Below are 14,417 nucleotides of genomic sequence, written 5' to 3' on the forward strand. Positions count from 1 at the left end.
AAAAATCCTGAAGATATGGTGCCTGTTTCCTCTTGGCTTATATACTACTCTTACTGTAAATGTGGCATGTGGGTGAGGTTTTCCTACAGTCCAAATTGATTTAACATTTTAAAGTTTACCTCCAAGATTGTTTGTTTTATTATTTATTTGCAAATTTTCACATTGCCTATTCCTTTAATAGTGTTCTTGACGTCCTTGCTATGGACATATAAAATAAGGTAAGAAGTGGCCAATCTTTGCCCTTCGGTGTGCAAGCACAAGAATCTTCAGCCAATGATAAATGGCCAGAATTTTCCAAGTGATCATGTTATTCCAAGTGGAGAAAAATAAGAATATATTAAACATATCAGGGATCTATTTCCAGCCTTACCATTAATTCTCTGTGTCACATCAGGCAAGTCATTTCATTTCTTTGCCCCTTGGAGTTAGGGAGCTTGAAATTCAAGCCTAACTTCCCTGTCTCAAAAGCTCTGTCATCTTGAGCAAATTATCTTGTTTTTCTGAGCAGCCCACACCTCAGTTTTGTCATTAATAAAATGAGTGTAGTAATAGTTATGTCCAGGGTTGATGGAAGGGTTAAGTTGTTAAGCACCGAAATTCACATGGAAAGAGATTGACATGATGGTGAGAGGCTGGAAGAGACCTCACAAGATGGTTTTGTTATCACAGCAAATAATGCCAAAGTTGAAGATCTAGTCACCAGCCTGACAGGTTCAGATCTCCCTTTATCAGTATAGGTCTTTAGATTAGACTCCTATAGACCAAGCCCAAGAGTGCCAGTTGATAGCTTTAAATCATCTCCATTGCTGGGTCTTCCTTAATCTTCCTGACCTGTAAATGTTATAGTGCCCACCACTCACAGTCAAACCTTTATCCTCTCTACTCTCACTCCCGGGATATGTTTCTGGCTACAAATACCATCCACAGCTTAACTCGTAAGTGTGTATCTCCCGCTGTGTCTTCTCCCTTGATTTCAGGTTTTACCTATCTACATTCCTACTGGACATCTCCACTTAGAAATCTAACTGGCATCTGATCTCAAAAGTGGCCAAAGCTCAACTTTTTCATCACCTCTTCCGTCAACATGCCCTTCTTGCCCGTCCAGGTGCTCAGCCACAAAGATCCTGGGATCTCCCTTGGAGCTTCTCTTCCCCTACTGCCCACCCCACCACCCCGCATCTAATCCATGAGCAACCCCTGCAGATTCGACCTTCAGATGCATCCCGAACCATAACCTCAGCTTACCGCATCCCTACTGCTCTCATTTCAGCCAGCTCTTGATCCCCCTGATAGTTTAGCTCTGGCTTCTTCTTCACCCCACTTTTGTCTCCTTCTATTCTATTCTTTCATAGCAGTTGGAACAATTCCATTAAAATGGAATTCAAGTTGTGTTACTTTGCTATTAAAAATCCCTCTGATGGTTCACTTGGAAGAAAATCCAAATTCCCTTAGGATGGACCACACAGCACTGTGTGGTCTGCTTCCCCTGCTAGCATCTCCCCTCATCCCCCACCTCCATGCCACACCTGCTTGCCCTCCTTGTTTATTCCACCACAGCTGTGCTGGCCTCCTTGCTTTTCCTTCCTTATACCAGGGCTCTCCATTCTCTCCCCTTGAATGTTCCCTTGGATATTTGCATGGCTCAGTCCCCAGTCCATCCACATCCCACCTCCCCAGAGAGGTTTTCTCTGACCACAGGTCCTACTGATGTGTGGTGCGGTCACCTTAGCACCTCAGATGGTCCCATACCCAAATTTGGTACAGATGTTGAGACTTATAATACCATACCTGCACCAACAGAATGTGAACAAGTTTATTACTCACATAATGGGGCTTTCTGGGAAGAGCAGAGTAGGGTCCCAGGCATATCCAAAAATGACTTCAAAAAGCCAGGAAAAGAGATGGGTCCGGCTGTTACTGTGACAAGAAAGAGGCACCGGGACAAGAGGTCTTGTGCACGTGGGGCTGCTTGTGGACTTTGAACTTCCTGTTGCTGCCGAAGGAAGGAGCACTGGATGTTCTCATCAGCTTGCCCAGATGTGAGTCAGGGAAAGAAAGGGGAGTGCTAGAGCTGAAAGCTATCAGCAATCAGACATCAAGAATGAAGTCAGATTCTATTACAATGCTTATCTCATAGTCTTCTTTCACTGCTTTATTTTTCTTCACAGAACTTATTACCCTATTACAGATTTTATATACAATTGTTCCTTATTGTCTGTTAATCTCCCCCTTCCACTATTATTTCCTGCTTCCAGGAAAGTAGGGGGTTTATCTTCCTCATCTATAGTTATACCCTCAGTACTCACTATGGTACCTGACACATAACAGGTGCTTGATAAAAATTTGTTATTTTTTAAAAATAAAGTAACACAAATATAATGAGCCTCATTGCTGGGATACCTGTGTGCTCTGAATCAGCACAATTTTCACTGGTCCCAGACCTGCATGGTAAGCTCAGTTATAATCAGCAAGTCATGTTCCTGGGGAGGACAGAGCTCACTGAAGGAGTTTGGATAAATCAAAAGTTTGCATCCTTACATGGAGGGAGTCAGACCATTGCTGCATCCAGCTCACAGCAGAAATTATCTTGGTCATGGGCCCCTACACTTTTCAGAACATTTCATTAATAAGTCATGTTAGTTGTGGCTCAGGTGACCCTTTCTTTGGGTTTCCAGATCAACCTCCCTTTATGTCTATACAGCCCCCCCTCCTTTTTTTTTAGCTGAATTAGCACTTTCATTCAGGTTTAAGGCAAGTCTTGCATAGATTCTGGGAGCCAGTCTTTCTCAAACAAGGCAATTTGGAAATGTCTCTGGTCTGCAACACGGCTTTCCCTGCACTCTGAGTTCCCCGGAGTGCTGCCAGGATAGAAAACACCTGTTCAGAAGAAGTGGTCTGTAAATGGCAGTCCCTCTTACTCTTATATCTAGAAGATGAGTTTGAAATAAGCCCACAGTGTGGTTGCTTTCTGCTGTAATACTTGAGATCACAGAGCTCTTTTCAAGCTATTATTTATGCCTTAAAATGGTTTGTTGAACTGAGGGCTGGCATCTCTGAAACCACGGCCTGCCCAAACTTGGGCTGGAGAGGCAACGCGGCAAAGACTTTTAGGGTCAGCTGGAGACCATGCCAAGTTAACAGGGCAGGTCTCTCCTTCTAAATACTCTCCAGTCCTTTCTCAAAAGAGGCCTCCACCCTGTCCCCCCACCATGGCTTTCCTGCTTCAGTAGAAGAAAGTCTGCTATTTTATGCCATTTTTTGTTTTTGTTGTTGTTGCTGTTTTTTGTTTGTTTGTTTTTGCTGCAGGATTCTCTGACAGTTTGTTTGCACTTAGTGTTACTTTGTACCCATCTGTAATACCCAGTTGGCTTGCTGCCTTTATTTTTTCAATGTATAATACTGGAGTGTCTGTGAAGACAGCAAACTGTTGGAATATAGTTATTCTTATTCCATGGAGTGTGTTGGTCTGACACACGAGCATGTGTAATTACAGTGGGTTTTAGAAAAAAGCGGTCTTAGGTTAAATGGAATCAAGATGGAAGAATCATAAGCCCAAACATGTGTTGTTATAAATATCAGATGATCCTTTAGGAATTAGACCATACTTTTGTTTTGCACATTAAGCAGCTAGTTACCCGAGGCTGAAGGCAGAAATGATTTGCCCCTTTGTTTTCACTGTTAACTTGTATTTCTTTTCTGTGTCTCCATCTATCAACAAACAGGCTTTGTTTCTGAGAAAGCAAGGTCGATATAAAATTACCTGTATTTAAGCAGAACCTTCAGACTTTCACTTTTCATAGACTTACAAAGAGGCATTTAGCTTGGGTGTTTTAGATTTTCTGGGTAGGATTAAGCCCATGTTCTGGAAGAAAAAGACTTTGTTGTTAGAGGCCTGTCCATTTCAGCAAATGAATAAGTGAACATACGGCTGGGTAGGAGGTAGTTATAGTTCATGCACTGCCCGGCATCTAGTAAGCTCAACAGACAGTGCCGGAAACCAGCGGGGTGTGACTCCTGTCCTGCTATGGACATGGTCTGTCCACGTTGGTATGGGTTCATGGTACTGAAAGGCAGAGGGAAACTGCTCTACTGAAACCCAAGACCGTGGGATCTCTGTATTAAGAAGTCTGACTCATCCAGCAGATTCTCTTTTAAATTTCAAATGGGATTTTAAATGGCTGGAGATAAAAATGAGTACTTTCTGTATATTGTAAAATGGCTTTCTCTGTGTGTGTGTGCAAGTCCATAAATATTTAAGCACTAACTATTGAATTAGAAACTCATGTTTTGATTGCTTCCTATTCCTGAAATCATGGGGAAATACTTGGAAAATAGAACATGGGCTTTGCAGGGTTTTGAGCTGTTTTTTTTTTCTGTCTTCCCTTTCTTTCCTTCCTTCCCTTTCTCCCTCTCTGTCTCCCTTTCTTTCTTTGATTTGCCTTCCCTCTGTTTCTTTCTTCCTTCCACAAATATGTTGTGAACATCTCTTATGCACCAGGCACTGTACTAGGCAATGGGGTACAGCAGAGGAGAGAACAGGCAACAGACCCTGCCCACATAGCACCTTCATTTTAAGGAGTTCAAATTCTGTCTCTTGTTTATTTCGTGTCTGTGACCTTGGACCTGAACTTCATTATCCCAATGTGCAAAATGGGGAAAATGCGTCTTATTTTGTAGGGTTGTCATGGTGATTAAAATGAGAAAGTACAGTAACCTGAACATGGGGGCTCAAACATATCCACTCCTTTTGCTCCTGCTGATTGGGCTGCAAACATGTCTTTTGTTCCTGTCCCGAACCCTGTGGATTTCTGTGTTTGCTCCCTTTCTCTGTCTGTTTCTACCTCACTTGTTTTTGCTTGTTTGCTTCTCTGTTTGCTTGTATCTCTGTCTGGGTCTCAATACCTGTGTCTCTGCATACAACTGTGTGTCTCTGTGTGTGTGCCTTTCTTTCTTCAAGTATGTCTCTCTGTGTCTAGTTTATCTTTTTTTTTTTTTTTTTACTTTCTCTCTGTCTGTGTGGGGGGGGGAGAGTGAGAGAGAGGAAGAGAGTGAGAGCGATCGAGAGCAAGCATCCCTCCTTGTGCATGTGCCTTTGTCTCTTTATCTCACTCAGTGTGTGGGTTTCTCTGTGTCTCTGAAAGTCTCTCACGTTGCATCCCTTTATAAGTGGGTGTGAGCGTCTCCCTGCATCACTTGGAGTTTCTCAGTATTTCCCTCACAATGTGGGTCTCTCTCTGCCTCTGAATATGTCAGTCTCTGTCTTTGTTATTATGGATCTCTATTTCACTCTTTGTCCCTTTCTCTGTTTTGTTTATACTCCCCCCATCCTTGCTCTGTGGGTCTCTCTCACTTTCTTCACTTTCACTGTCTTTCCTGTTTTCTGTGTGTCTCTGTGGGTCTCTCATGTATTCTCTCTCTCCTCATCTCTCTTTATCTCTCTCTTCTCTTGTTCTTTGCCAGTCTCTGTCTTCTTTCTCTTCTGCATTTATTTATGTAGGTGTTATGTATTCATCTAATTGTACCTATATATTTATGCATGTTCTCCTCATTCCATTCCCAATACAGCTTAGATGTCTAGTGATATTTAGGCAGTATGTTCATGCCTCAGGGAGAATTAGAAGCAATAGGAATTTGTTCTAAGGTTTGGAGGAATTTATGGACAGCTAAGGGTATTTTTATTTTCCTTTTTCTTTCTTTCTTTTTTTTCTTTTTTTTCTTAAGTAGGCTTCACACCCAGCATGGTGCCCAACCAGGGGCTTGAACTCACGACCATGAGATCAAGACCTGAGCCAAGATCAAGAGTCAGATGCTCAGGTGGAACCTCAGGACCCTGAGGGGGATTTTTTTTTAATTGTAGGTGGGAGTTAGGAAAATTTGGTTGTATTTTAGATGATGTACCGCTAGTTTCTGAACAATTTCAAAATGGACACATATCAAGCCAAATATAATTAGCAACCCTCAGACCCACCTCCCAATTTCCATATATTCCAGGGTCACTTTTTGAAGCTCCCTTTGCCAATCCTGATTATGTTTTCTTTTTTAAATTTGCCATTCTGCTGACCTTCCTTTTCTACTTCCTTTCCCCTGCCAACCCCCCAGTGCATCATGCCAGTTAGTACCAGGTTAATGTAGTTATTATATCAGGCTCTGCTTGATGCCGTCCTCTGGCTTTGAGTCATCTCCCTCAAATTCACAACATCACTAGCTGGGTAGTCTTTAAAAAGATTCATCTGACCAATAGTTTGCCCATCAACCAATATGCTCAATGTGCATGAGAGGCTACTCACCCACTTTACAAATAAAACCAGTTCCCAGTTATTTCCGGTAAGATAAAGCCCATCTTAAGAAAGAAACATGAAAAGAAAAGAAAAATGAGAAGGGAAGAAAAAAGAAAAGAAAAGGAAGAAACATAAAATGAGCGTATGTGGGGGGCGCCTGGGTGGCTCAGTTGGTTAAGCGACTGCCTTCGGCTCAGGTCATGATCCTGGAGTCCCGGGATCGAGTCCCGCATCGGGCTCCCTGCTCGGCGGGGAGTCTGCTCCTCCCTCTGACCCTCCTCCCTCTCATGCTCTGTCTCTCATTCTCTCTCTCTCAAATAAATAAATCAAAAAAAAAAAAAAATCAAAAAAAAAAAATGAGCGTATGTGGGAATCTGGACAAAGAATTTTAATGAACCAATATATGTAACACCAGTGTATCATCCACTTAACCAGATGGTGTTTGACTTGTCTTAATATTAAGAAGTTGTTGCTTTTTTAATTTTCTTTACAATTTAGGACAAAGGTCAGCAAAAAAAAAAGCACCAATTAGTAAATTATTTTAGACTTTGTGGATCATACTTTCTCTGTCACAGGTATTTAATTCTGCCTCTACATTACAAAAAACAGCAATAGACAGTCCATATAAATAGGCACGATGGTGTTCTAATAAAACTTTATTCACAAAAACAGGAGGTAGGTTGAATTTGGCCCCTATAGGCTGTAGTTTGCTAATAACCCTTGATTTAGACCTTATGATAACATCTTATTGTAATGTTTTAGGTAAAATTTCCATTCCTGTGCAAACTATTTTTTTTAAACTTTTGTTTATTTCTCTCTCTCTCGCTCTTTCCCTCTTTTCATACATGTATATATATATGAGTGTGTGTGTATGCCAAAAATAACTATCTTTTGGACTTGCTGCAGGTTTTATGTAATTTTTACATTATAATTATAAACAAAGGAATCATATTATCTTCATTTATACATACTTCCTGGCTCATAATTTGAATCAAGGGAACAAAAATCTAAATGATGCTATTGACAACTTTAGATAACTATTTCAGTAAACTGTAAAACAATTATAATTAACATCACTTACATCAGTTATGTCATTTATATTTCATTCTTTCAGAAGTGCTTAGGTTTTGATTCTCAGTTATGTTTTAAAGGAAGATTTTAGAGAATGGTTTAAAAGTATTTTGTGTGCATGTACTTACTGAATCAGTTTAAAGATGTTTGTAAAATTTTAGACTTTTATTGAGAAGCTTCTATTTGCAAGTCTTTGGATCACTAGAGCTGAATAAATTGTAAACTAAATTTTCATGAAATCTGAATTGACCTTAAATGAGACAAATCATTACATGAAATTTTAAAAGTTACACTTTTCTCATAAAATTAATTCTAGATGAATATAATTGTTAAATGTAAAGAAGAAGATAGTCTATTGATTTTTTTTTTGATGTTGGATGGGAAAGGAGATTTTTAATTACAAATTAAGTAGAAAATATTACCAAAGAAGAGGATAATATATTTAATTATAAGAATAAACACATTGAATGCAAATATTGAAAATAAAATTAAATAAAAGGAAATAAATTCCATTAACTATTAAAACAAAGTGCTAACCTTATTAATATTTTATTATGCGACAAGAATTCAACTTGCCTAAAATCAAAGAAAATAACTTAAATCCAAAAAAAGATTATTCCACATTTTCTTATCAAATTAATATTTTAAATTAAATGAATTCTTAGTTCTAGTACACTGAAAAGGTTTGATGTAAATAGGATGTCCTTTTTATACAACAATTTTATGACAAAGTCATAAAAATTGATAACTATTAGGGTCTTTCAGGAATCTATCCGAATGAGCTGCAAAGATTTATAGACCGGATATTCACTCAGTTTTATTTAGATAGGTGAATATTTGAAAACAAGCTGGTTATCCAAAAATAGGTGATAGTAGATAAATTGTGATATAATGATATGATAGTCATATAAACATGAAAAATCATGTTTTTAAAGCATAAGAGCTAGTACCTTAGGATAGTGTTCAGAATATAGTATTAATAAAGTAAAATATATAGCTCTAATACAGTGTGATTGTGACTTTTCATGTATATACATGGTTATATAAAAATAATGTTGGTGTAGTAGGATTACAGATTTTTTAATTCCTTTTTAAACTTTCCTATGCTTTCCAAATTTTCTATGATGGTGCATGCATTTCAAAATCAGAAGAAATACACCTTCTCTTTTTTTCCCGTAACAGTAAATAATGAATCAGTTCATCTTTTCTCATACCCCTCAAAGCATGATCTTCTGAGTTTGTTTTAAAAGGGAAGACCAGTGGTGCCTGGGTGGCTCAGTCAGTTAAGCGTCTGACTCTGGATTTAGGCTCAATTCATGATCTCAGGGTCCTGGGATGGATCCCCACAGTGGAATCCCTGCTCAGCAGGGATTCTGCTTGAGGATTCTCTCCCTCCCCAGCCCTCCGTGTGCACTAACTCTCTCTCTCTCTCTCTAAAATAAATAACTAAATTTAAAAAGTAAAATAAAAGAGGAGACCACAGAATAAAGATATCTTGAGAGTTAAATAAGTGGTTTTGATATTTTTAGACAAAAGCCTTACCCTAGTATGGATAATTTAATTTTCTCTATCAATTAAATCATTTTTGGATAATTATTTATCCTTATTTAGTAGGCTTATGTAGCTGTAGCACACACAAGTTAAAGTCTGTGGAATTTGGTTTATAAACCACCTTCTTACTGTTTTCTGGAGTGTGCAACACATTTTATAAATAATGATACTTGCTGAGACTCATCTCTGACCTGGAAAGCATCCAAGAGTTATACTATAGAAAAGATTGTTCTCTGTTCAAGCAGAATAAATCCTAAGATTTGCAGCACTACTGTTTTGTACAGAAAAATGGCAGCAGAAAATCCAAGAACGAGTTCCATGGCAGGTCGGCCATATCCAACATGGCCCTGGGAGGTAGGAACCAGACACAACTCCTCCTCTGTCTTGGAAGGAGCTGCTCTTCTCTGAGTGAGTTTTTTTCTCTGTCTGCAGAATGTTTACCTTCAACCCTATTGATGTGGGGCTGAAGAAATCAGCAAGTTGGAGTCTTATTTTCGATATATCCACACTCTTGCTTGCCTCCTATTTTATTTTTTTAATTTAATTTTTGTTTTATCAAATAAGGCCTTCTATAGTTTAAAAAAAATCAAACAGTACTCTCAAGATAAATGGTAACCCCCTGCTATCAATACCCGATCTGTAGAGGTAAACACCCTTCATTATGTTAAGGTATTTTTGATTGTTATTTCTCAATAAAATATGTATATTACTATTTCTTGATTTTTCAGTTTTAATTGTCATCTACCTGGCTTCCTACCCACATATTCATATAGATATATTTCTTCTCCCTCTTTGGCACCAATGTAATTATGATCATCTAAAAATATGTTGATAATCAGTTTTTTAGTTATTATAAAGAAATTAAAATATGTACATTTTATTCACAGTGGAGGCACATCATGTAATTAAAATATCATTACAATTTGATTTTTTCAACTTTTCATTTCTAATAATTGCCTTTTTAAAAATTTAGCTTTCTAAATACCTATTTTTTGGGGTTCCGTTTTTGCTTTTGTTTTTAGATTTCACATATAAATGAGATCACATGGTCTTTGTCTTTCCCTGTCTGACTTATTTCACTAAGCATAACGCCCTCAAGTTCCATCTATGTTGTTGCAGATGGCAATATTTCCCTTTTCTTGGCTGAATAATATCCCTGTGTGTGTGTGTGTGTGTACTACAATTTCTTTATCCATTCATCTGTTAGTGGGCACTTAGATTGTTTCTGTGTCTTGGCTATTGTAAATCATGCTGCAGTGAACATGGGGGTGCAGATATCTTTTTCATTTATCCTTCACATAAGTGCCCAGAAGTGGAATTGCTGGATCATATGGGAGTTTTATTTTTAATTTTTGGAGGAACCTCTGTTCTGTTTTTCATAGTGGCTCCACCAATTCACATTCCCACCCACAGTGCACAAGCGTTCCCTTTCCTCCACATCCTTGCCAACACTTGTTATTTCTCATTTTTTTAAAAAATAGTCATTCTAACAGGTGTGAGGTTCTCATATTTGATCAGTGGATATAATTCACGTTACTTAACATAGTGCCTATGGAATGTAAAGTATAGTTCTAGTTTTTCTTTCAATTCTAAAGTATGGATCAGAAGAAAAAATGTGAGAATATTGCACATTCAAAAATAATATTTACAAGCAGTTGCCGTAATATTTTTAAGTCAAATATTTCAGGGATTAGATGACCTCAGTGTATTGTTTACCCTATGCGAGGCCCTGGGTTTACCTATATCCTGCAGTACTTAGGTGAGAGAGGTATTCTCAGTTTTACAGGTGAATAAACTGAGAATCAGAATGGTAGTCAGCCTTTTGTTCAAAGTTATATAGATAATGAGTAGTAGAGCTGAGAGTACAAACTCAAGTATATTTTATAAATTTTTTAAAGTAATGCTTTTTTTCCTGAAATATGCTTTCCTCCTTACCTGATCTCTACTGAAATAAGGCTTTCATAATCTGGAATGTAGGAAGATCTTTTACCAGATATGGTTATAATAAAAGCTATATTACTCTAGGCCAGTGTTAGTTTCATGAGCTGTTGGACATCGTTCTGCAACAGAGTGAAATATGATTTTTTTTAACTTCCCTTCCATTATTGCATATGTGCGACTTATTTCTGAATATTTGCCATTAAAGTTACAGTAATGAAAGAAAGAATGGAGAACTGGGGAATTAATAAATTACAAGTAAAATCTTTTCTTCTAACAGAGAGAAGGAGAAAAGGATCATCAAGTGCGTTTGGCAGTTGGAAATGGTGTACGGAGTGATGTATGGAAGGAATTTTTAGACAGATTTGGAAATATTAAAATGTGTGAGCTTTATGGAGCTACTGAAGGAAACATTTGCTTCATGAATCACACTGGGAAAATAGGATCCGTTGGGAGAACAAATTTCTTTTACAAAGTAAGTACAGTATTTTCTTTACATAAGAAATATATTGAGGTCAGTTTACCTCTCTTCTAGACTTCCTGTTTGTAAATTATGGTAAATATGATCACCTTTCTTTTTTCTTTTTTTAGTTGAGAAATTATATAATCGTGGCCTCTAGGTGAACCATAGTTTATAAAAACCTTAACTATCTCCCATGTTTTCCTCTTATAATGTGGGGATAATGATACCTAAGTCTTTGGTTCTGTTTTCAAATTTAATGATATAATGTATAAAAAACAAGCAAAGTTTCTGATACATGTTAATTTGACTCTTTCCATTTTTCCTGAGTCTTTTTAACTTCATTTTTATATCACTCAAAAATTATGTATAGATTTTTGATAAACCAAGATACCACTAAAATCTGCCCAAAAAATCATTTGCCTAGGAGTAAAAGACTTTCAGCTGGTTTCTCAGTAGGAACCATGGAAACCAAAAGATTGAACAATGTCTTGAACTGCTTTGAAGAATAATTGTCAAAATAAAGTTTATCCTCAGCAGTATTATTTAAAGAATAAAAGTGAAAGTAAAGAAAATAGTCTCTGAATTTATATAGCACAATGTATATAATCTCAAGTGGAAATAAACAACTCCAGAATCGTAGTAGGATATTAATTATAGCTCTTTCAGTATTTGATAGAAGAAACAAAAGAAAGCCTTCAATGTTACAGAATATGCAATAAACAAATTACTTGAGCTAACGGTCAGATATAGGATACTACATCTAAAAACTGCAGACTATCCATTCTTTTCAAGCACTTATGAAACATCCACAAAGACTACTGGGCCACTTAGGGAATTCCAGCAAACTTCAGAGGATTGAACATGGATTATGTTCTCTGACAGCAGTTTAATTAAGGTAGAAATAAATTTTGTAAATGACAGGTAGGTCATCTCCTATATACTGGGATATAAAACATCTGTAAATGTCCATGAGTCGACAAAAAAATCATGATTGAAATTAAAAAATAATTTGAGATGGGGTACCTTGGGTGGCGCAATCAGTTTATTCTTGATTTTGGCTTTGGTCGTGATCTCGGGTTGTGGGAAGGAACCCACCCTTAGTGGAAAGTCTCCTTGTGCTTGTCTCTCTCTCTCCCCTTCTGCTCCTCCCCCTGCTCATGCTCGTGCTCTCTCTCTAAAATGAATAAATAAAAATAACAAATCTAAAAACAAATTATTGGAGCTGAATTAAAATGAAAGTGTTATATTTCAAAACTTTTGGACCTACATAAGAATGGTTGAAAATTTGTGAGCTAAATATCCATTTCTGGGGGTTAATTAAAAAGCAACTGAAATAAACCCAAAGAAAATAAAAATAAAGAAGTAATCAAGAACATAAGGTAAAAAAATACAAGATAAACATTTAATGAGAAGTGTCAGAAGAGAGAAACATTGTAATTTTTAAAAAGTAAAGAAAGAGATTCAAAGCTGGTATAAATTTCTCTGACGTTTGGAACCTAGAGAAGGTGCAAACTGTTTTTATGATATACTCTCTGGAATTTTGAGGGTCTTATTGGCATCTCAGAAATGCAGCTACATTCTGAAAAGTAATTTTTGGGAATGTAAGTGCTGATATTACTGAGTTTTTCATTCCTTACAGTTAATTTTCTCAACTTGTTGCACTGGTTCTGAAAAATTTGGTATTCATATTAAAGCTCCTTAGTGAAGCTGAGTTATTTCTAAGTAATCATCCAACAGGAGCATAATGAAGAAGATTTGTATTTTACATTACTGGCTTGACTTCATTATAATTTTATAATATCTTAAATTTCCTGTCAGACTGTAATACTGTCAATAAAGTAAGAAGTCATGATTGTCTCCAGTTTATTTGGAAAACTTCTGATTTTCAACTTATTTTTTCTTTCAGTTTGGAAATGAAAAAAATTGTACCTATTATCATATGAATTCTACTCTATCTTTTCTCATTTCATGCATGTATTATGGTTTTGTTACGTAGGTCATCAGAAAAATTTGGACCAATAACTGTTTCATAATCATGTGGGGAGATTTGATAAGTCTGTCTCTCAAAAATTTAAACCTAATGGAAGCTTCCACTTACTGGCTCAGAGACAAATCAGCATCTAAACAGAGATAGGAAAGTAATAGAGAAGGAAAAAGATGAGGCTTCAGCACAGAGTTCCTGCGTCCCAAATGTCTTTCTTGTGTTCTGTCCTTACTGTTTAAATGCGTGCATCCAAAGGGATATGTGAGTCATATACACCCCCAGAGCAAACAGTATAAAAAAATTGGTGACTGCATTTGAGAGACAATCCCAAGTCACAGTTACAGACTGCCTTCTCCTTTTCTACACCCAAGGGTAATATAATTAGGAGGGAACAAACATGAAATCCCTAGAGGAAATAAAACTTGAAAAAAAAAAAGAGAGAGAGAGAAAATAAGTCTTAATTAAAGATAGCTGAAGAAGGGGCGCCTGGGTGGCTCAGTTGGTTAAGCGTCTGCCTTTGGCTCAGTTCATGATCCCAGGTCCTGGGATCGAGCCCCACATCGGGCTCCCCACTTGGCGGGAAGCCTGCTTCTCCCTCTGCCTGACACTTCCCCTGCTTGTGCTCTCTCTCTCTCTGTCAAATAAATAAATAAAATATTTTTTAAAAAAATAAATAAAGATAGCTGAAGAAAAATACGGATACATAGCAAAATAATAAGCTCTGTAAAATGACCAGGGGATTTTAGAAAAAACAATTTCCCATAGGTTCAAAAATTGCAATAATATTCTCTTTAAAAATAAGAGCTCAATGGGATGTCTGGGTGACTCAGTCAGTTAAGCATCCTGGGATTGAGTCCCACATTGGGCTCCCTGCTCAGCGGGGAGCCTGCTTCTCCCTCTGCCTGCCATTCCCCCTGCTTGTGCTCCCTCTCTCTCTGTTTCTCTGTCAAATAAATAAAATCTTAAAAAAAAAAAGAGCTTAAAAGAGAGGAAAGTGCAAGGGAAATATATATAAATCAACAAAAGGAGTTGGAAAGTAGACAGACTCAGTTCAAAGGAAAAAAATAAAAGGGAAGAATGAAAGTATTGCAGAGGTGAACACCACAAGCTGTAAACATTGTTAGGGAACAAG

General features: G+C 37.3%; 1 protein-coding gene across 3 annotated transcripts in view; it reads left to right on the forward strand.

Moving 5' to 3' along the window:
* SLC27A6 (solute carrier family 27 member 6) overlaps nucleotides 1-14,417 on the forward strand; it is a 65,015-nt gene that overhangs the window by 36,795 nt on the left and 13,803 nt on the right. For all 3 annotated transcript variants that reach the window (XM_064595851.1, XM_045892091.3, XM_045892085.3), the window contains one exon: nucleotides 11,119-11,313. In XM_064595851.1, coding sequence (XP_064451921.1) covers nucleotides 11,119-11,313 — 195 coding nt within the window. The remainder of the gene's footprint in view (nucleotides 1-11,118; nucleotides 11,314-14,417) is intronic.

This window comes from Mirounga angustirostris, unplaced genomic scaffold (assembly GCF_029215605.1).
Source record: "Mirounga angustirostris isolate CCGP_5_RB_7025 unplaced genomic scaffold, mMirAng1.0.hap1 SCAF_7, whole genome shotgun sequence".
In the NCBI taxonomy this organism is placed as follows: Eukaryota; Metazoa; Chordata; class Mammalia; order Carnivora; family Phocidae; genus Mirounga; species Mirounga angustirostris.